The following is a 27,265-nucleotide window of genomic DNA, read 5'->3' as shown; positions in this document are numbered from 1 at the left end:
ACAAGAGCCACAGCTGCACCAGGCCAAGGGCAGGGGTCTAAAATTCCACTTGATTCTAAAACACAGGCTCAGACACTTGGGTCTGTTCCCAGACCATTCCCAGGGAGCCCGCTGGGAAGCAGAGTATCTGGGACACAAATGTCCACATGGAATGGTGGCTTTGCAGACGATGGGTTTACATACTATACCACAATACCAGTCTGCTTAGAACTTTTTTTTGTTTTTAAGATCTTTCTTTATTTTTATTGGAAAGTCAGATATATAGAGAGGAAGAGAGACGGAAAGGAAGATCTTCCGTCTGCTGATTCACTCCCCAAGTCAGCACAACAGCCTGTGCTATGCCGATCCGAAGTTAGGGGCCAGGAGCTCTTCCAGGTCTCCCACGTGGGTGCAGGGTCGCAAGGCTTTGGGCCGTCCTCCACTGCTTTCCCAGGCCATAAACAGGAAGCTGGATGGGAAGTGGGGGCAGCCGGGATTAGAACCGGCACCCATATGGGATTCCGGCACATTCAAGGTGAGGACTTTAGCCGCTAGGCCACATCACTGGGCCCTAGAACTTTTTTAAAGGAAGAAAAAAGCCTTCTGTTAGGTAATAAATCTGAAGACTGTAATTGAAGCATCAAGTATGGTGGGGAAAAGCTTAACCAGCTGATGACTGGTAGGCCTCATGAGATGAGCAGGCTGTGACAGGTGGTTGAGGAAGGATACAGGAAACTAGCCAAAGAACAGATTTCAGGGGGAATAAAAGGCGAATTGGGAAAGACTGAAGAAGTCACCAAGGAGAGGCCCCAGATCACACCCAGAGACTCCACAGGGCGCCATGAGCTGTGCAGGCACCACATTATCACCGGGGCAATTCTTTCAACGTTGTAGCAGTCAGCTATGCCACCTCCTGAGGTGCCAGTATCCCTTGTGAGTGCCAGCTCCAATGGATAACAGATCCTTCTCTCTCTCTCTCTGTAATTCTGCAGTTTATACATAAATAAATCTTAAAAAAAAAAAAAAGTACTGACTCAGGAGCTGGTGGTTCCGGAAGGGCCCGGGTCACCTGGCTTGGTTCCTTGGGCCAGCCTACGCAGTAGGTTCCAGGTCCCTGAGCTCCGGGGGTGAGGGTTCCAGCGGGGCCCAAGTCACCTTGCTTGGGTTCTTGGCCTGCCTGTACAGTAGGTGCCAGGTCTGTGAGCCCTGGGGGCGAGGGGTTGGGGAAGAACCTGGTCACTGGCCCACATCCTTGTGCCTGGGTGCACAGTGGGACCAGTTACCCCCAAGGGCAGGGTATCTGGCAGGGCCCAGGTCACGTGGCCCAGGTTCTTGAGCCCACCTGTGCAGTGGGTACTAGGTCCATGAGACCTGGGGGTGGGGGACCTTGTGGGTCCTAGGTTGCAGTGTACTTGACCTGCTTGTGTGGTGGGTGCCAGGTCCATGAGCCCTGAGGGCAGGAAACTGGCAGGGTCTGGCAAATGGCCTGGGTACTGGGGCCCATCTGCAAGAACTGTCACCCTCAATGGAAAAGATGGAGCAGTGGACAGCTGGCCCAGATCCACACAGAGCATATGGCAGCCCACTGGGGCCTGCAGATCCACACAGAGCATATGGCAGCCCACTGGGGCCTCCAGATCCACACAGAGCATATGGCAGCCCACTGGGGCCTCCAGATCCACACAGAGCATATGGCAGCCCACTGGGGCCTCCAGATCCACACAGAGCATACGGCAGCCCACTGGGGCCTCCAGATCCACACAGAGCATACGGCAGCCCACTGGGGCCTCCAGATCCACACAGAGCATACGGCAGCCCACTGGGGCCTCCAGATCCACACAGAGCATACGGCAGCCCACTGGGGCCTCCAGATCCACACAGAGCATATGGCAGCCCACTGGGGCCTCCAGATCCACACAGAGCATATGGCAGCCCACTGGGGCCTGCAGATCCACACAGAGCATATGGCAGCCCACTGGGGCCTCCAGATCCACACAGAGCATATGGCAGCCCACTGGGGCCTGCAGATCCACACAGAGCATATGGCAGCCCACTGGGGCCTGCAGATCCACACAGAGCATATGGCAGCCCACTGGGGCCTGCAGATCCACACAGAGCATATGGCAGCCCACTGGGGCCTGCAGATCCACACAGAGCATATGGCAGCCCACTGGGGCCTGCAAAGGACATCCTGTACCAGGCCAGAGAAAGGGTGGCAGAACAAATTGAACAACTACCTCAGCCACAATGACAGCAAATCTCTGGGCAAATGGAGACGCTAGGGTCAACCGTGTCAGCCAATGGACGTTGAAAGGGATGCCTCATCTTTGGATTGCGCAGAACCTTCAGAGCATGCGCCACACCAGGACTCTGGGTTGATATCAGGTGGCCATTCCCCATCCCCAGGTAGTGGGGTGATTGAGAGGCTGGGTGTGGCTTCTCCCCTTACTCCCCCCACCCCCGAAACAGGAAGAAATATAAAATTTTGAAACAACGATAACACCCACTTTTCCCTAACTCTGGATCCTTCCCTACCTGATCAACTATGCAAACATCATCTAAAATTTTTTCTTTAAAGATTTATTTTTATTATTTTTTCATTGGAAAGGCGGATATACAGAGAGGAGAGACAAAGAGGAAGATCTTCCGTCCGATGATTCACTCCCCAAGTGAGCGCAACGGGCCGATACTATGCCGATCTGAAGCCAGGAGCCTCTTCCGGGTCTCCCACGCGGGTGCAGGGTCCCAAAGCTTTGGGCCGTCCTCGACTGCTTTCCCGGGCCACAGGCAGGGAGCTGGAAGGGAAGTGGGGCTGCCGGGATTAGAACCGGCGCCCATATGGGATCCCGGGCGTGCAAGGCGAGGACCTTTAACCACTTGGGCCACCGCGCCGGGCCCACATCATCTAAAATTTAAAAACAACTAAATAAAAAAGGAAAGGCCTAAGATTTGACTCATGAAAATAACTTCCAGCAGCACAGGGGATGGTTTGACGCTTGTACAGGATGTACAGTGTAAGCTGAGATTCCTGGAGTGATTTTGCCTATGAATGTGTAATTACTCTAATACTGACTGTTAGAAACACTGGCACTGGCATCACAGCTACTGGGCCAATCCACCACCTGCAGTGCTGTCATCCCATACAATGCCTGGTTCATTTCCTGTTGCTCCACTTCGGATCTAGTTCCCTGCTGATGCACCTGGGAAATCAGTGCAAGATGGCCCAAGGACTTCGATCCCCACTCCCATGTGGAAAATCCAAATGAAGGGCCCGGCGCCGTGGCCTAGTGGCTGAAGTGCTCACCTTGAATGCTCTGGAATCCCATATGGGCGCCGGTTCTAATCCCGGCAGCTCCACTTCCCATCCAGCTCCCTGCTTGTAGCCTGGGAAAGCAGTCGAGGACGGCCCAAAGCTTTGGGACCCTGCACCCGTGTGGGAGACCTGGAAGAAGTTCCTGGATCCTGGCTTCAGATCGGCATAGCACCGGCCGTTGCGCTCACTTGGGGAGTGAATCATCGGATGGAAGATCTTCTTCCTCTCTGTCTCTCCTCCTCTCTGTATAGCTGACTTTCCAATAAATAAATAAATCTTCAAAAAAAAAAATTCAAATGAAGCTCCAGGCTCCTGACTTCAGCTGTGTCCAGCCTGGCCTTTACAGCCACCTGGGAAGTGAATCAGCAGATGGAAGACGTCTCACTCGCTTGCTCTCTTTCTCTCTCTAACTCTAGCTTTGAAATAAATCCTCTTACAAACACACAGTACTATTTTTCCATTAAACTGCTGGGACCTTTGTGGAGGATCGGTTCCTCACACTTGGATGAGACTGCTGACTCCTGAATTCTGCTCCTGACATGGCAACCCTGCCAGGACCACACGGACTGCATGCCATGCGTGTTCCAATCAGCCACGCTGCTTCTTCCACCTTGTCTTTCTAAACCACTGCTGTGCCCATTTTATTTTAGTTCCTTTGCCTTTCATATGAATTTTAGAGTAAGCTTGTTTTCCATCTATCAGAATCTGAGATTTGATCGAAACTGTATTAAACATACCACTTACAAGCTGGGGAGAACTCCAACCCTTTAACAGTCATTCCATTCCTGTAAGTCACCTTGTCCTTATGAAGTTACACAGTAGATATGAGAGCTGAGGAAGGAATGAGTGTAGGCTTCTGCCCTCAGCAAATATGTGCACAGTGGAACCACTTATAAATATAGGGGAAAGCCACTAAAAGCAGGTTTAGGGTTGAGACCAACGGGCTGTATACAGAAGGAATACAAACGCCAGCATCCAGACACACTGAGGATGAGGTAGCTGTAGGAAAAAAGGCAGAAACACACGACCTGCACAGATGGCTCTGCAGCCGAGACCACACTGCACGAGATGTGGGGGTCACAAACAAAGATGTGGACCCACAGACAAGATCATTCCTACGACTATCAGAGTGAGAGAACAGAAAACACCCTGAACTAGAAAGGAAACTGAGAACAAGTTCAGAAAATGAGTGAGCAGCCAGGAAAGAGGAAAAGAGAAAACATACGCTATGGAGGAAGGAAAGCATGGTCAAACATCACAGGTCAAAGAAGAGTTAGAAAGGAAGCCAACAGGCAACACACAACAGCACAAGCTAGGACTGAGGGCAGACCAGGCTGGGCCAGGCTACAGCACCTGCCGACACATGCCGAGGTGAGATGGGCCATGACAGACTGGGCTGCAGCACCCACCAGCACGTGCGAGTCCTGGGGACTGTGGGGGGCAGGGGTGAGGTAGGTGCGAACCCCATACAAGAGATGCGGGACTCCCCTGCTGGGCTCGTGAGCATGAGAGTGGGACTAGGGGCAGACCAGGCTGGGCAGGACTACAACTCCTGTTGCCCTGCATGTGAGCTGGATTAGGGGGAAAGCCAGGCTGGGCTGGCCAATTATATCCACTGGTAAAAGCATGAGCCACAGCAAGGGCACTGACTGGGAAGTTAACCAGCATACAGATTCAATCAATCTCTCCTTACTTCGTTTCTCCTGTCACTCTATTTTTCCAATTAATAAATCTTTGGGGGAAAAAAGTGGGGGGGGGTTGGTTTGAGGGAGGCAACAACAGTGGCTCAATAATCTAATCCTCCACCTGCAGCACTGGCATCCCCATATGGGCGCCAGTTCAAATCCCGGGTGCTCCATTTCCCACACAGTTCCCTGCTTATGGACTGGGAAGGCAATGGTGGATGGCTCAAGTCCTTCACCTGCACCTATGTGGTAGACCCAGAAGAGGCTCCTGGCTCCAGGCTTCAATTTAGTTCAGCTCTGGCCACTTGGCTAGCCCTCTGGGGAGTGAATCAGCGGACAGAAGAAACTGATTTCTATTCTCTCTCTCCATCTTTCTGTAAATCTACCTTTCAAATAAAAAGACCTGCTCCTAGCCATGGGTTCCATGAAAAACAAAGGGGGGAGGAGGCAGGAGACTGGAACCTATACATAGCTTATCATACCCAATAATGATAATTAGAACAAAAATGTAAAACTTGAGGTCAGCTTTGTGGGTAAAGCTCTGCCTTGGATATCAGCATTCCATGGGCAACGATTCAGTCCCAGCTAGTGCACCTCCCTGCTAACGGGCCTGGTAAAACAGCAGAGAATGGTCCAAGGGCTTGTCGCCAAGCACCCAACGGCAGACTCGGAATAAGCTCCTTGCTCTCCGCAGCCTGCCCTGGCCGTTGTGGCCATCCAGGGAGTGAACCAATGCATGGAAGTGCTAGCGCTCTGACTCCTTCTCCAAGTCTGTCTTCCAAATTACTTTTAAATAAAGCTTTTTAAAAATAGTAAAAATTAAAGGCAACAGCAAGGTTTAGGATGGAGAACAGAAGTACAGTGGCTGTGGCCACAGAAGAGTAGTAGTCAGTTGTGATACGATATAATTATAAAGAACTGGAATTGGCGTTTTATTAATTAGTAGGAATAATGTGGTACAGCCCACAATACAGCAGTCTATATGGTTTCCAATTTTCTGTCCTAGTTGCTCTACTTTCAATCCAGCTCCTTGCTAATGTGCTTGAGAAACCAGCAGAAACTGGCTCAAGTACTTTGGAAACTCGGATGAAGTTCCTGCAGACATTTAGGAAGTAAGCTAGAGAACGGACGATCTCTTTCTTTTCTATAATTCCATTTTAAAATAAATTATATATATATATCATATATATATATTTTTAATTGCACAGAGGCCAGCTTTGTGGCATAATGTGGAGAGCTGTTCCTTGGAATAGCAGCATCCCCTACGGGCACTGGTGCCTGTGCTGGCCTGGCTGATGTACTGCTGATCTGCTTTCCACAAGCAGTGTGGGAAAGGCAGCAGAAGACGGTCAAAGTGTTTGATTCCCTCCTATCCATGCGGGAGTTCCTGGCTTCAGCCAGACCCAGCGCTGGCCTTTGGATCTGGGAATTCAACCAGCAGATGGAAGATTCCACTGCCTATCCCCCCTTTCTATGCGCTCTGCCTTTTAAATAAATACATCAACATTTAAGAATGAATACATATACAAACATTTAAGAATAAATAAATATATAAACATTTAAGAATAACTAAACACATTCACACTCAAGTACACGGAAGACAGGATGGCTAGAAGGAATACAGCAGTGTCAATGTCCCCGCTGTGACATTTCACTGTAGTTACATAAGGCAATGCCATGGAGGCGAACTGGGCGAAAGCTCGACTGGATCCCTGTGTTCTCCAGCAAGAGAGAGACAGACAGAAAGGTGGAGGGGAGGGAAGGGAGGGAGGGAGGGAAAGAGAATCTTTCTTCTGCTGGTTCACCCCCCAAATAGCCACAAGCAGCCACGGCTCAGCTAGGATAAAGCCAGCAGCCAGAACTCCATCCAGGTCTCCCACATGAATGCAGGGGCCCAAACATCTGGGCCATCTTCCGTGGCCTTCTCAGGGCGAGAGCGAGATGAGAACCGGAGCAGTCAGTACTCAAACTGACACTCTGATATGGGATTCCAGCATTGTGAGTGGTAGCTTAACCCACTGGAAATAAAACACTGACCCTCTACATCTGGTTTTGTTTGGTTTTGTTTTTCTAATATTGCTTCATATATTTTAAAGGCAGAATTATAGTGAGGGGGGGAGAGATGGAAAAGAATTCACCTGGCTTAGTCCCCAAATGGCCACAGCAGGCAGGGCTGGACCAGATCAAACCCAGGAGCTTCATCTAGGTCTCCCACATGGGTAGAGGGGCTCAAGGACTTGGCCTATCCCAGCTGCTTCCCAGGTGTGTTACCAGGGAGCTGAATCAGAAGTGCGGCAGCTGGGATTCAAACTGGCACCCATAGGGGATGCTAACATTGCAGGTGGCAGCTTAACCTGTTACAACAAATGCTAGCCCCTCTTCTATGTCTTAAACTACATGCAACTCTACAGGAATCAAGTCCACAAAAACCAAAATACAAAGAATTTTTATCCAGGGTTTTAAAAAACCAAACAAGGAATGCAACTGGCAAACACTCTCTTTAAAATCCATGTTAACACCAGAAGAATGTTCCTACAGCCACATGATTTCACCAGAAAACTGGAGAGGGTGAGACAACATCCGGATGTCAGAATTACTGCTCACAGCCCTGAAAGCAGCCCAGGAGAAGTGCTCCAAGGGGGAACCACATGTTTCAGAGGAAGCTTGTCACACCTTCAAATGTTCTAACTGAAAAAAAGCATAGCACTTCTTCTCTGGCTACTTTTCCTTACTAACTTTTTTTTTTTAAGCCAGGAGGAGGGATTTGGATATGCCAGGCTGGGCCGGGCTACAGTACTCACCAGTGAGAGCTGGATTGGGGTCAGTCTGCCCCCAGTTACAGCACCCACCAAGAGCCGAGACCGGGGTGGGCCAAGCCAGGCTGGGCCACCGTACGTGCTGACATGCACAAGATCCAGGGCTGAAAGTGGGGCTGGTAGGGGAACTTGGGGTACTCGCCTACTAGACTGCTGGTAAATGTGACAGCCAGATCTTCAGACATGCCAGACAAGGCTGTAGCACACACTGGCATGTGTTTGAGTCGGGTCTGCGCCTCCACTGGCACACCCAATAGCCAGGCAGAGTCTGGGCTGGGTTGGGGTGCAGCATCCAGCAGTTCACCTGGGGCCCACAGCATCTACTCGTGCGCGTGGGAGATGAAGCTGGGGATATTTCCTTATGTACCAGGCAGCTGCATCCATCAGGATGTGGGCTGGCTGATACGTAAGACAGACCAAACCTGATCTGGCACTAACTGGTGCTCACAAAGGCCAAATCTGAGGTCACCCCAGATGAGGTTTCCTGGGTGACGCCCCAACTGGATGATTGGACTTCAGGTAAAACCACAGAAATGTGATCCAACCTTGGAGTGCACGTACCAGGACTGGGCCTCCTCAGCTGCTGATGCCCAAGCAGTGGCCAACATGCCCAGATGCACATGGGGCACTTAACAGTCAACTCATCCAGACCAGCAGTGGACATCAAGTGCCTCACCAGAGGACAGAAAGCACGACCAGTTGGCCAAGCTTTGCAGCGTGTTTCTGGGCCTGTGCATGGTCAATCAACAGAGCCTGGAAAGATTTTATCAACCTGGTGCAATGAAGCTGACAACTCAGAACTATCAAAACCACTCCTGTAGCATCCTGGGAATACTCCGCCCCATCGGGGTCTCGAAGGTGTCACCAAAGCACCGTTCCCTGTCCTCCTCAACCCTTTCCCTCTCCTGAGACACTGGAGAAAAACAAAATGATCTTACCCACCTTCTTCCACACTTCAGACTCTCGCCACTGTATTCAAAGCCCACATGGATTCACATCCCTCTCAAGTACATACACAATGTTGAAAATTTTGAATTAACAAAAAAAAAGATTTATCTTATTTTTCTCTGAAAGGCAGAGTTGGAAGGAAAGACAAAGACCTTTAGCCGACTGGTTCATGCCCCAAAGGGCCACAGTGGCTGGAGCTGGGCCACTCTGAAGCCAGGAGTTTCCTCTCAGTCTCCCACAGGAGAGCAGGGTTCCACGGACTTGAGCCATCCTCTGCTCTTCAGGCCACAGGCAGGGAGGAAAATCAGAAGCAGAGCAGCTGGGACTCCAACCAGCGCCCATATGGGATGCCAGTACCAGAGATGGGCGCTTAGGCTACTGCACTTTGGTGCCAGTCTCACTTTATTAGCACTTCTAACTGGTAAGGGAAAAGAGTATCTACAGGAAACAAAATAAGTAACATATAATAAATACGAAAAAACTTTTAAGGATTTATTTACCTATCTATTTCTTTGGAAGGCAGAGTTACAGAGAGATTAAGACAGACAAAAAGAAAAATGGTTCACTCCCCAAATAGCTACAATAGCCAGGAGGGCTGGACCAGGACTAAGCCGAGATCCTAGAACCTCATCTGGCTTTCCCATGTGAGTGGCTGGGTGCAAGCACATAAGCCACCTTTTACTACTTTCCCACGAGCATTAGCAGGAAGCTGGATTGGAAGTAGAGCAGCTAGCTGGGACTCAAAACTGGCACTGATATAAAATGCAGGTGTCATAGATGCCACAATGCCAGCCCTAACCTGAAATACTTGAAGAGAACGCTTCTCATTTAATTTGAATATCAGCCAATACAGCCATCATGTAAATGTAGTTGGTCAACATAAAGAAACACACTGTTAACACTGGATTAAGAGAATGGACTTTTAGTGATATATTCAGACTTTAAACATCTGTAGTCCAGCAATGCAATGTATAAAAGTTGTGCAGTCTACGCTCTTGTATGATTTACTGAGCCCGTCCAGGAGACCTCGGCACCATCACCATGTCCTGGTCAACTGGAGGAAGACTAGAAACAAGCAGAAGGCTGAAGGTGATCAATTTGGTTTCTACTGTAAATTCCCTAGTAATAAGCAGTATTAAACAGAAAGTATGTTAAGCCACTGAAACCAAACATGGGGAACCATACTGGACTGGAACTGGAGCCCAGCTATGGCTGAAATGACTTGTATCATCCAGAACACACAACAGAACTGCGTTACGATGAGCACATTCCAAACCCCAGTATTATAACTGCTTACAAAACTCTGTAGTACAATCGAAATGTCAAAACATAGATAACCATTATGTAAAAAAAAAAAAAAAGGAATAAAGTAACATCCAAGGGACCCAGTGCATTAGCATAGCAGTTAAAGTCCTCGCCTTGAACACGCCGGGATCCCATATGGGTACCAGTTCTAATCCTGGCAGCTCCAGCTTCCCATCCAGCTCCCTGCTTCTGGCCTGGGAAAGCAGTCGAGGATGGCTCAAAGTCTTGGGAACCTGCACTCATATGGGAGACCTGAAAGAGGCTCCTGGCTCCTGGCTTCAGATTGGCTCAGCTACAGCTGTTGCACTTGGGGACTGAATCATTGGAGGGAAGATCTTCCTCTCTGTCTCTCCTCCTCCCTGTATATCTGCCTTTCCAATAAGAAATAAATCTTAAAAAACAAAAAAAGTAATACCCAAAACCACTGCCAAAGACTCTAAAAGCATTTAAGATAAAAAAATGTTTCCCATGTATTGCTAAGAGCTACAAATTAGTAGTGATGTACTAATACTGAATTGCAAAGCATGGAGACATATGTGTGCATATGTATATGTATGTATATTGACTGATTTTTTTTCTCAGAAAAAAATACCAGAAGAATATAAATCCCTCGGTAGATGCTAGGCCTAGCAATGAAAACGCCCCCACCCCCCTGCCATGGCCACATGCCGTGTCAGAGTGCCTGAGCTCAGTTCCCATCTCCACATCTCACTTCAGGACCCTGCTGATGCTCACCCAGGGAAGCAGATGAAGGCTGAGGTACCTGGGGACTTGCCACCCCAGGGAGACCTGAACTGAGCGCCGGGCTCTGGGTTACTCCAGCTCAGCCCTCTCCGCTGGCTGTGGGCATTTCAGGAGTGAACTAGTAGATAAGCGATCTAGCTCTGGCCTTCTGCCCTTCAGATAGATGAATCTTTTAAAATGAAAAGAACGGGGCCTAGTGCAGTAGCACAGTGGTTACAGTCCTCGCTTTGCTTGTGCCAGGATCCCATATGGGCCACCAGTTCTAATCCCAGCAACCCCACTTCCCATCCAGCTCCCTGCTTGTGGTCTGGGAAAGCAATCGAGGACAGCCCAAAGCCCTGGGACTCTACACCCACGTGAAAAACCCAGAAGAAGCTCCTGGCTCCTGGCTTCAGGTCAGTTCAGCTCTGGCTGTTGCAGCCACTTGAGGAATGAATCAGCAAATGCAAGATCTTCCTCTCTGTCCCTCGTCCTCTCTGTATATCTGACTTTCCAATAAATAAATAAATAAATAAATTTTTAAAAATAAAAGAAAGAAAAGAATATAAACCCAAAAGTTACTTGCTTTTAAATCATGAGGTTTTCTTTCCCTTAAATCTTTTATGTTTTATGTCTGCTAGAATTAGCCCGCACTATTGTTGCGTCAATAGGTAGCAGGGAATCAAATTACATCAGTAAGTCTTTAAGCATTTCTAACGATGAAGGACTATGACAAGTAATATACATAGAACATATGTAAATGCTCGTATATGATTACAATTCCAAGGAGAAAAAGTACACATTACAGAGAAAAGAAAAAGCAGGGTGGAAGGCAATAACCAAAATAAAGGCGGTTAAATATGACAGATAAAATAACAATGGGCTATAACTTTCTTCTCTACTATTGCTGGAAAATTTGAAAAATAAAAAAATAAAAGTTTCCTAAGAATAATTTTTCCCTTCTGCCATGCTTTGAAAATTCATTTTAAGATTCTACAGACAAACAAAACTACGTTACTTAACAAGCCTGACTCTCAGCCCTCCTCACTGTGCCCTGCACCCTTGGAACCAGGACACAGACGCACCCGTGCACACGCGCTCACCAGTACTTACATGGGCTCACATCTCTGTATCTGTTCCGATTTCTGTTTTCGGGAAACTTGGCCACTCTATGAGGATAGTCATGGGACTCATTTCGAATTTCCTTAAAATAATAAAAATACATTTTAATATTGCTCACTTAACTTGCCAGAGTATAACAATCACACAAACACCTCAGTACTCCACAAAACTCATCACAGGGTCCACACTGCCTCGCTGAGCCTTCACAGCGATGGAAATCACTCGACCTTTTGCACGGGAGGTGCTAGATGGGACTAACAGGTGGCAGCCCCTGGCCCAAGCAAGGACCTTCTGACATCAAAATCTGTGGGTATGATCTGTTCATTTACTATTGATAGGCTCTTTCCAACACCTATAAGCAAACATGCAATATTTTATGTAGCAGAATGCAATGGAGACACTAAAGGTAGTCACGTCACACTCAAATTCTAACTAAAGCTTTCATCTCGCCCCAGTTTTAGAGTTTCTACCTTAAAATTCTTCCTTGTTTCTTTCCCTTCATACCACATAACTGTTACTATACTTTGAAAGCAAAACCTATTTCTGAAACCATAACAGCAGCAGAAGGTGGCAGTTTGAGGCTTGTTTTAAGGTCTGGAAGCTTCTCCATACTCCAGAGTGACAGGAAATCTCTACGAACGCCCTTCGTAAGCAACCAAACTAACCAACCAAGCACCTGGCATCATTCGCCTGTCTCTTTTTTTCTAAAGATTTACTTTTCTTGAAAAGGCAGACTTAGAGAGAGAAGGAGACAGAAGTATCTTCCTTCTGTTGGCTCACTCCCCAAGTGACTGCCGTGGCCAGAGCTGAGCTGATCCAAAGTCAGGAGCTTCTTCCTGGTCTCCCATGCAGGTGCAGGGTTCCCAAGGCTTTGGGCCGTCCTCAGCTGCTTTCCCAGGCCACAAGCAGGGAGCTGGATGGGAGGTGGAACAGCTGGGATACAAATCGGCACCCATATGGGATCCCGATGCAGGCAAGGCAAGGAATTTAGCCACTAGTCTACCACACCGGTCCCTAGATTTTCTCTTCTAAATGAAGCGTATTCTAAGAATTTAAGTAGCAATAAGTACCAAGTTTTAAAAATATGCTTTATCAGTAAAAACTGAGTTTCTGACCATGGTACCATATGAAAAAAAAAAAAAAAACATTTTAAAAGTTAGGACGCAGAGGCAGGCACTAGAAGCGGATGCAAGAGCTGCATCCCACTTTGGAGCGTCTGGTTCGAGTTTCAGCTCTAATCGTGATTCCAGCTCCCTGCTAAAGCAGCTCCTGGGAGGCCGCAGGTTCCGGTGGCTGAGTCTCTGCCTCCCCTGAGACCTGGCCCGCGCTCCCAGTCCTGGCTCCAGCAGTCTCCGACACCCAGGACATTCAGGGAATAGATCAGCAGACAGGCACGCTCTGTCTGCCTCTGTGTGTGTGTGTGTGTGTGTGTGTCTGTGTGTCAGATAAAATGTGTGTGTGTGTGTGTGTGTGTGTGTGTTTAATTTGTAAGTAGGGCTGATGTTACAGCATAGCAAGTGAAACCGCACCATGCAATGCCAGTTCCTATTTCATATCCTTGCTACTCAATTTCCAATCCTGCTCCCTGCTTCTGGCCTAGGAAAGCGTACAAGTCGGCCCGACTGTTCAACCCTGCCTCCAATGTTAGAGAGCCGGAAGAAGCTGCAAGCTCCTGGCTGTGACCTGGCTCAGACGGCTGCTGAGGCCACGGGCAGCAAACCAGCAGATGGAAGGTATTCTGTTTCTTTCCTTCTCTCTCTCTCTCTCTCTCTCTCTCTCTCCCTCTCTATTTTTCTTTCCTTTCTTCCCGCCATCCCTTCTGTTTCTGCTTTCCCTTTGTAACTCTTTGAAGTAAAATAAATAATTATTAAAAATAAGTTTTAAATTTGGGGGTGGTATAAATACGATGCCTTAAAGCCAGAATTGTAACATAAAACCAAAACACACAATTTGGGTTTTAGTTTTTCATGTTTTTTTTAAAAAGATTTATTTATTTTTATTGTAAAGGCAGATATACATAGAAGAGGAGAGACAGAGAGGAAGATCTTCCATCTGATGATTCACTCCCCAAGTAGCTGCAATGGCCGGTGCTGCGCCGATCCGAAGCCAGGAGCCAGGAACCTCTTTCCAGGTCTCCCACGTGGGTACAGGATCCCAAGGCTTTGGGAAGAGGAACTGCTGGGATTAGAACCAGTGCCCATATGGGATCCCGGCGTGTTCAAGGCGAGAACTTTAGCCACTAGGCCAAGGTGCCGGGCCCCTAGTTTTTCATATTTTCAAATCTTTCTTGTGTTAGTCTTCTCAGAAGCAGCTGCTGAGCCCTGCACTGAGCTGTGATGGCTAAGCCTCTGGCTGCAGCACCAGCATCCCTCAGGAGCTCTTGTTAGAGCCTCGGCAGCTCCACTTCCCATCCAGCTCCCTGCTTGTGGCCTGGGAAAACAGTGGAGGACGGTCAAGTCCTTGGGACCCTGCACCCGCGTGGAAGACCCAGAAGAGGCTGCTGGTTCCTAGATTCTGATTGGTTCAGCTCTAGCTGTTGAGGCCATTTGGGGAGTAAAGTAGAAGACGGGAGATTTCTCATTGTCTCTCCTTTCGCTAAAATCTGCTTTTCCAATAAAAGTAAATAAATATTTTTTTAAAAAAGCAGTTGATTTTGTCAAAATCTTTTATCATTTTATATTTCATTATTTCTGTCTGTTTTTGTTCCTATTTTCTTTTGGTTGTTTTGATAATTGTAAATTTTTTTTTAAATTTTTTTTTAAAGATTTATTTTTTATTATTTTTTCATTGGAAAGGCGGATATACAGAGAGGAGAGACAGAGAGGAAGATCTTCTGTCCGATGATTCACTCCCCAAGTGAGCGCAACGGGCCGATACTATGCCAATCCGAAGCCAGGAGCCTCTTCCGGGTCTCCCACGCGGGTGCAGGGTCCCAAAGCTTTGGGCCGTCCTCGACTGCTTTCCCGGGCCACAGGCAGGGAGCTGGAAGGGAAGTGGAGCTGCCGGGATTAGAACCGGCGCCCATATGGGATCCCGGGCGTGCAAGGCGAGGACGTTTAACCACTTGCGCCACCGCGCCGGGCCCTGTAAATATTTTTTTTTAAAATCTCACGAAAAATAATATTAAAAGGTAATTTTATTTTTGTTACAAAATATATTTAAGTCCTGGGAGACCCAGAAGAATCTCCTGGCTCCTGGCTTCACATCGGCTCAGCTCCAGCCATTGCAGTCATTTGGGGCATGAATCAGTGGAAAGAAGATCTTTCTCTCTGTCTCTCCTCCTCTCTGTAAATCTCTGAATTCCTAATAAAAAATAAGATAGTAAACGAAAAATAAAACAACAGCACAACAACAAAAACAGGACCCTACATGGTAGCCTAGCAGCTAAAGTCCCTCGCCTTACACAATGCTGGGATCTGTTTCCCATCCAGCTCCCTGCTTGTGGCCTGGCAAAGCAGTCCAGGACGGCCCAAAGCCTTGGGACCCTGCACCCGCGTGGGAGGCCTAGAAGAGGCTCCTGGCTCCTGGCTTCACTGGCTCAGACCCAGCCACTGTGGCCACTTGAGGAGTGAATCAACAAGACTTTCCAATAAAGTAAATCTAACTTTCCGATAAAAAATAAAAATATTTTGAAATCCGCTCATAGCGTTTTCAATAATATATACTTCCTGACAATCCCTCACATTTTACAAGTTTTTATTACCCCATGTTCTTACTGACAGAACAAAATACACGAATTTCCAATCTGAACTCAATTTCCTTTTTCCTTTCAGTTTTACATTTGAAAGAATTATAAGGAGGGGAGACAGGGAGAAGGAGAGAGAGACCCTCCATCCACGGGCGCTCTCTCCAGTGGCCACAGCAGCCAAGGGGAGGGAGCAGGAGAGTGAAGCAGTGTGATTGCCTTCTTGGAAGCGTATTCAAGAAAATCCGCTCGTTAAGTTCGTGACAAATCATTTGAAATGGGGAGAAAAATGCCTAATATTATGGCAGACATTAGATTCAAGAAATAAAATAAGCACTAATTAATATAACTCGCAGAGGTCTCCAAATATGTTAACGATCCACTTATATTTTTTATAAAACATTCTGTGTTCTTTACACCCCTTCCCAGGAAGTTTGTTTTGTTAAATCACACAATATTTGCTTATTCTGTAATATTTTTAGTTTAAAAATTCGAAAATCCACAGAATGATGTAGAAAATATTTTCTAGATTATTTAGTCTAATTTCTATAGTTTTGTTGCAGTTGAACTTAACGAACACAAATAATCCATCTACGAATGGAGCAAACAAAAGAAATCATACGGACCAAATAAACAACAACAAAAACACACCCTGCTTGTGGCTGTAGCATGCTGCAAAGGCGCTGGCTTAGGGGAGGAGGGAGAATGCTTAAAACCCCATAGGAGAGAAGGCAGGCCTCCCTCCACTGACCAGCCTTCCTTCACTCCTGTTACACACACACACACACACACACACACACACACACACACACACACACACGGCCACAGCTAAGCCCATCAGGCAATAGCCAACTCCCATTTTTGCGCATTCAAACACACTGAATATACCACAAAAAGGCTCAGACGAGAAACGCAATGCAACAGTCAAGACTTCAGATGAAGAAGTACACTCCTCATACACATAAATTGCCTTTTGAGGGCAAACAATAAAAGGAACTCTTGTAGTGAACCCAACACTCCCAAACCTCCGTTACCACTGTAGGCTTTGCAGAAGGTATGTTCTGCACACCTTCCTTTAGGAAGGCCAGAGCCCTCCAGGCCATGAGAAGCATCAGAGAGGCACTGCAGCCACCTATGCACGGAGCTCAACGTCTCCATTTCCCAGCCTCCTTAGGGCTAACAGCCCCGTGACGCAGCCTGCAGAAGCACTATGCCGAGTCCCTAGGCTGGCTGTACAAGTCTTGTCCTCACTTTAGGAAGGGGTACAGGAATGGGCATAGCTAGGAGCCATTCCAAGGAAGCTTAAGCGAAAACCATGGAGCCACAGTAACAGCCCAGAACTCAGATCTCCGGATTTCTCATCACACAAGAAATGTAAACCTGCTCGTTACGTGGACCAGTTAGATCCTCTTTCCTATGTCTCTAACTAATACGGCATAATCAAATCTCAACAATGACCATACCTGACATCAACGAGGCCTTCTCAGGAATACTCAAGACAAAAATAATTTTAAGTACACTACAGTCCAGTAGGCTGTTTCTTACCTGTAGCATTAACAGCCTATAAGCGCACTGGGCCAAGTTTCACCTGCTCCACTTTGGACCCAGCTCCCAGCTTACAGACTGGAAGAGCAGCAGAGGATGGCTCACATCTTTGGGGCCCTACACCCACGTGGGAGACCCAGAGGAGGCTCCTGGCTTCTGATCGACTAAACTCTGCCACTGCAGCCATTTGGGGATTAGATCTCTGTCTCTCCTTCCCTAACTGTGCCTTTCAAATAAAAAGGCAAGGAATAACTGAATTACTAGTACATTTTCCTTTTTTAATTTTTAAAAACATTTTTCTTTATATATTTTATTTTTTAATAATGATTACATGGTTAATCAGGGTGGGAAGGTATGAGATTTAGGGAGAACTGGGTGAAGTCATTGCTTCCAAATTTGCTATTTCTTCTTCTTGTTCCTGGGGGAAGAGGAGACAAAGGGGGAATCCACTCATGACCCAAACCACTTGGACAGAACCCTCGGAATATGTACACGGAGACTCTGGGTTGATACGAGGGGGCGGTTCCTCATGCCTGGGTACTGGCACGTGTGGACAGTCATGAGGGTATAGATTCTTCCTTAATGTCCATGATGCTCTGGGGTGAACGTCCTACCCTGAGATGTCACTGGGACGCCAGTGTCCTGTACCAGAGCACACTGCTTCCAGCTTCCTCGGAACGCCCACTGCGGAGGCAGCAAAGAGGACGGACGCTCAAGCAGCTGGGTTCCCACTGCATTCCTCAGAGGCCCAGGCAGTGTCTACCTCCTGCTTTCCTCTTGGCCCAGCCTCTGCTACCCCTGGCACCTAGAGAGCACATCAGCAGATGGAAAACCTCTCCATCTGCCTTTCAGATGATACAATTTTAAATATCAATTTAACAGGTGATACAGAAACAATGTATCTTTGACAAACACTTACTTACAATGTAGGGAAGCTAGAAACAACCTAAATGTATAATGACACAGAAAAAGTTGTTGAATAACCCCAACTGAGTTTCAGGCCACCATTAAATATACATATATATAAGGGCCTGGCGCGGTGGCGCAGTGGCTAAAGTCCTCGCCTTGCACGCCCCGGGATCCCATATGGGCGCCGGTTCTAATCCTGGCAGCCCCACTTCCCATCCAGCTCCCTGCCTGTGGCCCGGGAAAGCAGTCAAGGATGGCCCAAAGCTTTGGGACCCTGTACCCGCGTGGGAGACCCGGAAGAGGCTCCTGGCTTCGGATCGGCATAGCATTGGCCGTTGCGGTCACCTGGGGAGTGAATCATCGGACGGAAGATCTTCCTCTCTGTCTCTCCTCTCTGTATATCCGCCTTTCCAATAAAAATAAAATAAATCTTAAATATATATATATATATAATATATATATATATATAAATTCACATGGCCCTTTGAAGTATAAAATATGATTTAAATGGAAAAACTGGTAAATAAAACGACCATTAAATGCTACTTGGTAGAAAAATCATTCCTCTCCTAAACTATATTTAAAGTTTATATACATATATGAATCACCTACAGTAATACTGCCTACCACCTCATTTTCCAAAAAAGTCCAATTTTCATAATACTACAAAATGATTCATCTCAACTAAAGTCCTTATAGCTTATCTTCAAGCAAAAAATTCTAACTTTACATTGTGAACATTTTTTTTTTCAAAGATCTTTCAAAGATCTTTTTTTTTCAAAGATCTTTCAAAGATCTTTTTTTTTATCAGACAGATTTACGAAGGAGAGAGAAGGAGACAAAAAGATCTTCCAGCCACTGGTTCACTCCCCAAGCGCCCCAAAGGCCAGAGCTGAGCTGATCCGAAGCCACGAGCCAGGGTCTTCCTTCATGTCTCCCACACAGGTGCAGGGTCCCAAGACTTTAGGCCATTCTCTACTGCTTTCCCAGTCTACAAGCAGGGAGCTGGATGGGAAGTGGAGCAGCAATAAGCCACTGAAATTCAGGCCAGCACTGTGGCACAGTGAGTAAAGTTGCCACCTGCGGTGCCAGTATCTCACAGGACACTGGTTCAAGCCCTGGCTGCTCTGCTTCGGATCTGGCTCCTTGCTAGCACCTGGGAATGCGGCCAACAGTGGCCCAACAGCTTGGGTCCTGCATGTGGGAGAATAGTAAGAAGTTCCTGGCTCCCAGCTCCATCTTGCCTGGCCCCTGCCATTGCAGCCATCTGAAAGTGAACTGGCAGATGCAAGATTTATTTGTGTCTCCCTCTTGCTCTGCCTATCAAATAAAAATAAATAAATAAGAAAAAAAAAAAAAAGGTGGGGGCCCGGCAGTGTGGCCTAGCAGCTAAAGTCCTTGCTTTGAACGCCCGGGATCCCATATGGGCGTCAGTTCTAATCCCGGCAGCTCTACTTCCCATCCAGCTCCCTGCTTGTGGCCTGGGAAAGCAGTCGAGGACGGCCCAAAGCCTTGGGACCCTGCACCCGCGTGGGAGACCCGGAAGAGGTTCTAGCCTCCTGGCTTCAGATTGGCTCAGCTCCAGCCATTGCGCTCACTTGGGAAGTGAATCATCGGATGGATGATCTTCCTCTCTGTCTCTCCTCTCTGTATATCTAACTTTGCAATAAAAATAAATAAATAAATCTTTAAAAAAAAAAAAAGGTGGTCACCTCCTCCCTCTGACTGTAGCATGACTTTGAAAGCATGAGGCACAAAGAAACCCTTTTAAAAAGAGAATTCTTTCATGGGGGTCACAAAATCACAAAGTTCTCTTAAAGAAGACATTCAGTGAATCCTTAGGGTAAAAAGGAAAAGAAACCCTCAAGTTAGAAATGACCTTTGAAACTGATCCAGGAAGCTCTAATAAGTGTATATTTTTTCTCCCTAGAAGACTCATTTATTTTAAAAAGAAAAATAAACAATGCTCAGTATTAAAACTAAACATGTCTATCCTACGAGCCAGCAATTACACGTCTGGGTATTTATTTCCAAGAAAAGAAAAAAAAAGATGTGCTCACCCACACAAGACACATGCTTACAGATTTGTTCACAGCACTAAAACCTGAAGGGGAAAACTCCAAATGTGCATGAACATGAACAGCTTATAGCCACATTATGTTACTGCTTCATGCAGCAAAAGGGATGAATTTCACAGACAAAAGAGAACATACTGTGACATACTGGACCTGGTGGTAAAAGAGACCTGCACCTTCTATTAGTCCAGGGTTTTATTCCTGGCTTTGTGTCCTAATTCCAGCTTCACGCCAGGGCACACCTGAGGAGGCAGCGGGTGATGGGTCAAATGATCGCGTGCCTGTCACCCACATGCAAAACCCGCATTGAGCTTCTGGCTTCCAATTTCAGCATCTTGCAGGCATCTGGGAAGTGAACCAGAGGATGGCGGCTCTTCAGCTCTTAAAATAAAAGACCAATGGAGCACACATTTAACCTAGAAGTGTAGGATGCCTGTATCCCACATCAGGTGACTGAGTTACCAGAGAGCTGGTGTCACAGGCCTCTCCAGGTATGGCCACTGTAACACTTCAGGGCCACGGCCGAGTACCAGTGAGGCAAGAGCGCCCAGATGTTGGGGCAGTGAGTCTCCCCCAGACAGGCTGTTTCACCCATCAGACCTCCCAGAGCCAGGGCTAGGTGTGACCAGAGGAACGTTAAGATTGGGCTTCCCTGGACCAGAGAGCAGCACCTACCAGCACTCAAGAGAGCCAGGGCTGGGGACTGGCTGAACAGGGCACTGTACCTGTTAGCACTACAGGAACCGAACCCGGGGTGGGTGGGACAGGGGGCAGGCACCACAACTCCCCCTTTCTCCCTATCAAGTCACTGCACCCAGCAGCACATATGAGAGCCAGGGCTAGGTGTGAGCTGGGCAGGGAAGAACAATTAACCAGTACCTCAGGCTTTCCCGGGGTAGGCCGTGGCATGTACCCTTGCAGGCAAGGGTCAGGGCTAGGGGTAGGTTGTGAGAGGCCCAAAGAACTGATGTCACAGGTCTCCTCAGACCAGGCTGCAGTACCCACTGGTGTACAATCAGTTGAGGCTGGGTCCGTCAGGTGGGCCCAGTGAGAGCTGATGATGCGGCTAAGGTCCTCGCCCTGAATGCGCTGGGATCCCATATGGTCGCCAGTTCTAATCCTGGCAGCTCTACTCCCCCTCCATCTCTCCTCCTCTCTGTATATCTGACTTTGTAATAAAAATAAAATAAATCTAAAAAAAAAAAAATTTACCCTGGGAAGCAGGCAATGGTTCAAATATTTGGGTCCCTGCAATCCATGTAGGAGACCTGAGTTTCAGGTTCCTGGCTTTGACGTGGTCCAGTCTAGCTGTTACAGAAATTTAGATAATAAATCAGAAGGTGCAAGCTCATTCTCACATGCTCTCTCTAACTTTCAAATAACAAAGTTAAAATAAAATGTAAAAACAAGACAATAGGGCCCTCTGTGGTAGCCTAGTGGCTAAAGTCCTCGCCTTGCACAAACTGGGATCCCATATGGGTGCCGGTCCTAATCCCAGCAGCCCTGTTTCCCATCCAGCTCCCTGCTTGCGACCTGGGAAAGCAGTCGAGGACGGCCCAAGACCTCGGAACTCTGCACCCGCGTGGGAGACCTGGAAGAGGCTCCAGCCTCCTGGCTTCAGATCGACTCAGCTTCAACAACTGGGACCACTTGGGGAGTGAACCAGTAGACAGAGGATCTTTCTCTCTGCTTCTCCTTTTCTCTCAATAAATCTGCCTTTCCAATAAAAATAAATAGATCTTTAGAATATGTGTGTGTATCATGAGTACGATACAATACAAAAATGCAACCAATACACCTTCATCTTTTACTCATCCTCTTTCCTTGAGAGGCAGAGCAAGCAGGAGAGTTGGCTCGTTCTCCAAATGACTAGGATGGCCAACACGGAGCCAAGAGCAAAGCCGGGCAAGGAACTCAATCCAGGTTTCCGCAGGGGCTGGAGGGAGCCACCACTGCTCCCCTGTAGAGTAACAGGGAGTGGAAATGAAGAGCACAGGTTTCTAACAGCATCTTAACCGCTAAAACCAAACATCTGCCTCCCCTCCCCCTTCAGTTCTTTTTAAAGATTTATTTATATATTTGAAAGCAGAACAACAGAGACAAGGGGAGAGGCACTCAGTCTCCAATTGGCCACAGCATCCAGGTCAGGGCAAGTCTGAAGCCAGGATCCAGGAACTCCACCCTTGCCTCCCACAGGGTGACGGCGGCCTATGAACTTGGGCCGTCTTCCACCGCATTCTCAGACGCATCAGTAGGTGGGAGGATCAGAAGCAGGGCGGCAGGAACTTGAGCTGATATTCCAATATGCAATGCCAGCGTCACAAGCAGTGACTTAGCCTGCCGTACGACACCACCCAGCCCAGCATCGTTTGTAATGACCACTGTCATTATTAGCACACTCGGGCTGCTGCAATACTTCCGGCTGCCCCAGCAGTAAGCAACTAACTACCTAGGTTGCCTGTACCTAGGCAGCAAGTGTTAACACTGTTGGGAGAAAAGCAGTCAGCAGCTGGTGGGCATTCACTTGGTTAATGCCAAATTTAACTATGCCAGCACAGTTACTGCTATTTTTTTTTAAAAGATAAGTGTAAATAAATAAATCTTTTTTTAAAAAGGGCCCGGCGCCGTGGCCTAGCAGTTGAAGTCCTCGCCTTGAACGCACCGGGATCCCACATGGGCACCACTTCCCATCCAGCTCCCTGCTTGTGGCCTGGGAAAGCAGTCCCAAAAGCCTTGGGACTCTGCACCCGTGTGGGAGACCCGGAAGAGGCTCCTGGTTCCTGGCTTCGGACCGGAATAGCATCGGCCGTTGCGCTCACTTGGGGAGTGAATCATCGGACGGAAGATCTTCCTCTCTGTCTCTCTTCCTCTCTCTATATCTGACTTTCCAATAAATAAATAAATTAAAAAAAAAAAAAAGGTAAGTGGGGAAGGTGGGGAATTCCAGGTCAGGACATGCCACACTGGGCCTCCAGGTAAGGAGAAGAGACTGCAGACTGCCCAGGAGGGGCCTTGGCACGTACTTGGGGTGGGAACAGCTGAGGGCATGTTTGCCAGGAAAGGAATGACTTCCAGGAGCTTCCACAGACCTACCTGCACTGGTAGGAAGGCAAGTAGCTGAGACAGAGTACTTTAGAGGGAAGAAATCAGACAGCACGTCTGGGTCAAGCCAAGGCACCTGCCCATATGGGAGAACTGAGCTAAATATCAGCATCACCCACCCCTCACAAAAGCTGGGGCTCTGGGGCATTCCTGGCTGGGCTACACCTCAGTACCAGCCCACAAGTGTCAGAGTAGGGTTGGAACATATCAGGCTGGGCCATAGCACCCACCAGAACCTGAGAGAACTGGATCTGAGGGGCAGAGTCTGTAGGGTAATTGTGGACACATCCCTGTGGGACTGCAGCAACCACTGCTTGTCATGGAGAGCTGAAATTGGTGACAGGCCAAGCCAGACTGGACCACAGAACTCACCGGACAGAAACCCATCTGACACGCATAGGAGCTAGGGCTGGGAGAAGGCCAGGCAGGGCCAGGCTGCAGCCCCCACCAGCACATGTAAGAACCAGGACTGAGAACAGATCAAGTCAGGCAAGGCCACCACCTCCACTGAGTTGTGTGAGATCCAGGGCTGGGAGCAGGAACTCTCCTACTAGGACATGTCTTATGCTGGGGGTAGGCCAGGCTGGGCCAGGCCTCAGTACCCAATGGCACGCAAGAGAACCAGGACAGTGTGTGGGCCATGCCCAACTGGCCTAGGCTGTTAACACCCGCCAATGAGTGCCAGGATTGGAAGCCAGTCATGTCAGTCTGGTAGCAGCACCTGCAGGCACGTGCAAAATCTGTTGGGGTTGAGCCTGATAGAGGAACTTAAGGAACTCCCTTGCTGAGCTGTAGCTCCTGCTGGTGTGTGCAAGAGCCAGGGCTGGGAGGAAGCTAGACCAGGCTAGGTTGCAGCATACATTGGTACATGTGTGAGTCAGGTATAGGGGTGAGCCAGGCAGGGTCAGTTCCAGCACACACTGGCATGAATGAGAGCCTGGACAGGGTGCAGGGTTGGACCATAACACCCACAAGTTCATATGAGGGCTAGGCGTGGGCTGGAGGGAACCTAGGAGATACCACCTACTGGTGAGTGTTGAGACTAGGGGAGGACCATCTCAGACTGGGCCACAGCACCTACGGTCACACACAAGACCCATGGCTGGGTGTGGGCCTGGAAGGGCAATTTCGGGAACTCCCTTGCTGTGCTGTTTCTTCCACAGGTGAGCATGAGAGCTGGGATGGAGGGCAGGCCACACTAGCATAGGCTCCCAGAACGGGTACAGCCAGATGAAGAGCCAGATGAAGAGCCAGAATGGGTACAGCCCAGCCAGGCTAGATCACAGCACCAGCTGGCAAGTACTACAGCTAGGGACAAGTCATGCAAAAACTAGGACTGGGGGGCAGGTCTGGTGAGGGTTATTGCAGGTTATTCCAATTAGGCTGCAATATCCACTGGTATGCTTGAGGACTAGGTCTGTGGCAGGCTGGCTGGGCTAGGCCACAGCACCCATCGACTGCTGTGAGACACGGGGTCAAGGTGGAATTGACCAGTCAGCTGTAAAACGACAGACCAAACCTGACCCTACACTGGCAGCTGCATACAAGAGTCAGCTCTGAGGTCACCTCAGACGAGGATTCTTGGGGGCCTCCTTGACTAGACTGCTGGATTCAAACGCCTGCCACAGGGGAAAAACACAATGTGTGTGCCAACTTTGGAGTGCATCTATCAGGACTGGGCCACCTCAGTTACCGATGCCCTAGTGGTGGGCACTATGCCCAGATGCATATGGGGGACATGATAGCCAGCTCATCCAGGCCAGCAGGGAATATCAATCACCTCATTAGAGCATGGAAAGCAGAACAGGTTGGACAACTCCTGGCCAGTCATTCCAGCACGTTCCTGAGTTCGTGGCTGCACTATGGTGGACCTGATCAGCCACAGTGGACCTCAGAAAGATTTCTCAACCCTGGAACACCAAAACCAACAACTTCTCAGAACTAGGAAAACCATTCAGTTAACACCCTCAGAACACAAGTCCCCACACTGGGGTCTCTAGGATGTTATTAATGACTGTCCCCCAGCCCCAGTTGCTGATGTAGTTTGGCAAGTATTAAAAGTTTTTTATTTTAACTGATATCAATATGAGTATATTCTTCTCCTTTAATCAAACAGGATGAATGACATCGCTACATTCCCTTACACTGATAGAATTAAATTAACTCTGGGATGCTGTTTCATATTCAATTTCTAGATAACATATAGCGATAACACATTAAATTTGGAGCCGAGTAAGTGGAGAGAGCAGAAGGGACGCTAATTCATTTAGTTATGCCTTCGGTTTTCATCACCCTTTCCCTTCAAAGCTTTGACTCATCATTTTTTTTTAACTTTTCTAACTGGGATAAAATGTGGTTTTTACATTTTCCCTCTTGTTTTTAAAGTCTTTGGTCAAATTCTGTAAGGTTAGATATGCGATTATATATTTTCTGGAGTTTCTACTAGCAATATCAACTGTTTCGTTAAAAAAAAAAAAAAGATTTATTTATTTTTACTGCAAAGCCAGAAATACAGAGAAGAGGAGAGACAGAGAGGAAGATCTTCCATCCGATGATTCACTCCCCAAGTGACCACAATGGCTGGAGCTGAGCCAATCCAAAGCCAGGAGCCAGGAGCCTCTTCCAAGTTTCCCAAGCGGGTGCAGGGTCCCAAGGCTTTGGGCCGTCCTCAACTGCTTTCCCGGGCCACAAGCAGGGAGCTGGATGGGAAGTGGAGCTGCTGGGATTAGAACCGGCACCCATATGGGATCCGAGCACGTTCAAGGCGAGGACTTTAGCCACTAGGCCACACTGCTGGGCCCCCGACTGCTTCTTTCATATAAAAGTGGTTATAGATTAATGCTTTTTAAGTGATGCCTCATTTTTCCCCCTGCTATCTACTGTATGAATCAAATTTTCTTCATTCCTCTTTCTCTGTCAAATTAGAAATTACCATGGTTAGTATTACATTTTGAAAAGCATGTCCTAATTTAAAAGAATACATTAATAAAGCCATGTTAGTAAATCCTGTCTCCTTCAATAATCAAGAACTGGGGTTAATTTTTTCCCTGTACTTCCCCACTAATTCAAGATATTTCTTAATATCTGTGGTAAAGCTTAGAAGCATCGTCACAATTACTCAGTTAACTTTAGGTTTTGCCTGGCGTCGTTGCCTAAATCTAGTTTCTGCACCTGTTCTTCCCTAAGCCCTTGACTGGCCTTTTTCTGTTTTCATTGTCACAGAGGATTTAGTCTGACGCCCACCTGCTTCATTCCCTTCCAAAGGATCTTTCTGTCTTGCAGGGTTTTTCTTTAATCAAAACACCCAGGAAATTCACAGGGCGCAGGCAGGTTTGGGCTTGTTTACTCCCGTGTAAGCTGTGTCTCCCTTTGCCCTCAGGATCCAGGATGCGCCCAGCTAGAAGCCTCTCTGGTTACTGCGTCACTTCCCTCCCATCTGCTCCATGCAGGAACTCTATCACATGGATTTCCATCTTCACGTGTTCTAAGTGATGTCTCAGAATATCCACTTTACACTTTTTCTCTAAGTTTTGAGAGACTTTTCCTATGCTAATCTGATATCGTGTACTATCCACTCTGCTACTTGGTCCTAACTTTCTGGCTCATTTTTCATATTCTGATTTTCAAATAAGGTATTATAATTTTAAGAACTCTTCTGGGGCCTGGCGCAGTAGCCTAGCAGCTGAAGTTCTCACCTTGCATGCATCAGGATCCCATATGGGGGCAGGTTCATATCCCAGGAGCTCCACTTTCCATCCAGCTCACTGTTTGTGGCCTGGGAAAACAGTCGAGGACGGCCCAAAGCCCTGGAACCCTGCACCCACGTGGGAGACCTGGAAGAAGCTCCTGGCTCCTGACTCCCGGCTTCAGCTTAGCTCAGCTCTGGCCTTTGGGGCCACTTGGAGAGTGAACCAGAGGATGGAAGATCTTCCTCTCTGACTCTTCTTCTCTCTGTAACTCTGACTTTATAATAAAAATAAATAAATATTAAACAACAACAACAAAGAAAGAAGTATTCTTGTCCTCTGTTTGACCAACCTGATTTTCTCATTTTGGGA

At 47.8% G+C, this 27,265-nt stretch overlaps 1 protein-coding gene across 4 annotated transcripts in view; it reads right to left on the bottom strand.

Annotated features, from left to right (window-relative positions):
• PTPN2 (protein tyrosine phosphatase non-receptor type 2) overlaps nt 1-27,265 on the bottom strand; it is a 95,171-nt gene that overhangs the window by 50,295 nt on the left and 17,611 nt on the right. For all 4 annotated transcript variants that reach the window (XM_040994866.1, XM_040994864.1, XM_040994867.1 and 1 more), the window contains exon 2: nt 11,883-11,973. In XM_040994866.1, the coding sequence (XP_040850800.1) occupies nt 11,883-11,973 (91 nt within the window). The remainder of the gene's footprint in view (nt 1-11,882; nt 11,974-27,265) is intronic.

Source organism: Ochotona curzoniae, unplaced genomic scaffold (assembly GCF_017591425.1).
Source record: "Ochotona curzoniae isolate NIBS_2020 unplaced genomic scaffold, NIBS_Ocur_1.0 contig_908, whole genome shotgun sequence".
Classification (NCBI taxonomy): Eukaryota; Metazoa; Chordata; class Mammalia; order Lagomorpha; family Ochotonidae; genus Ochotona; species Ochotona curzoniae.
This window is presented reverse-complemented; position numbering and strand designations above follow the sequence as displayed.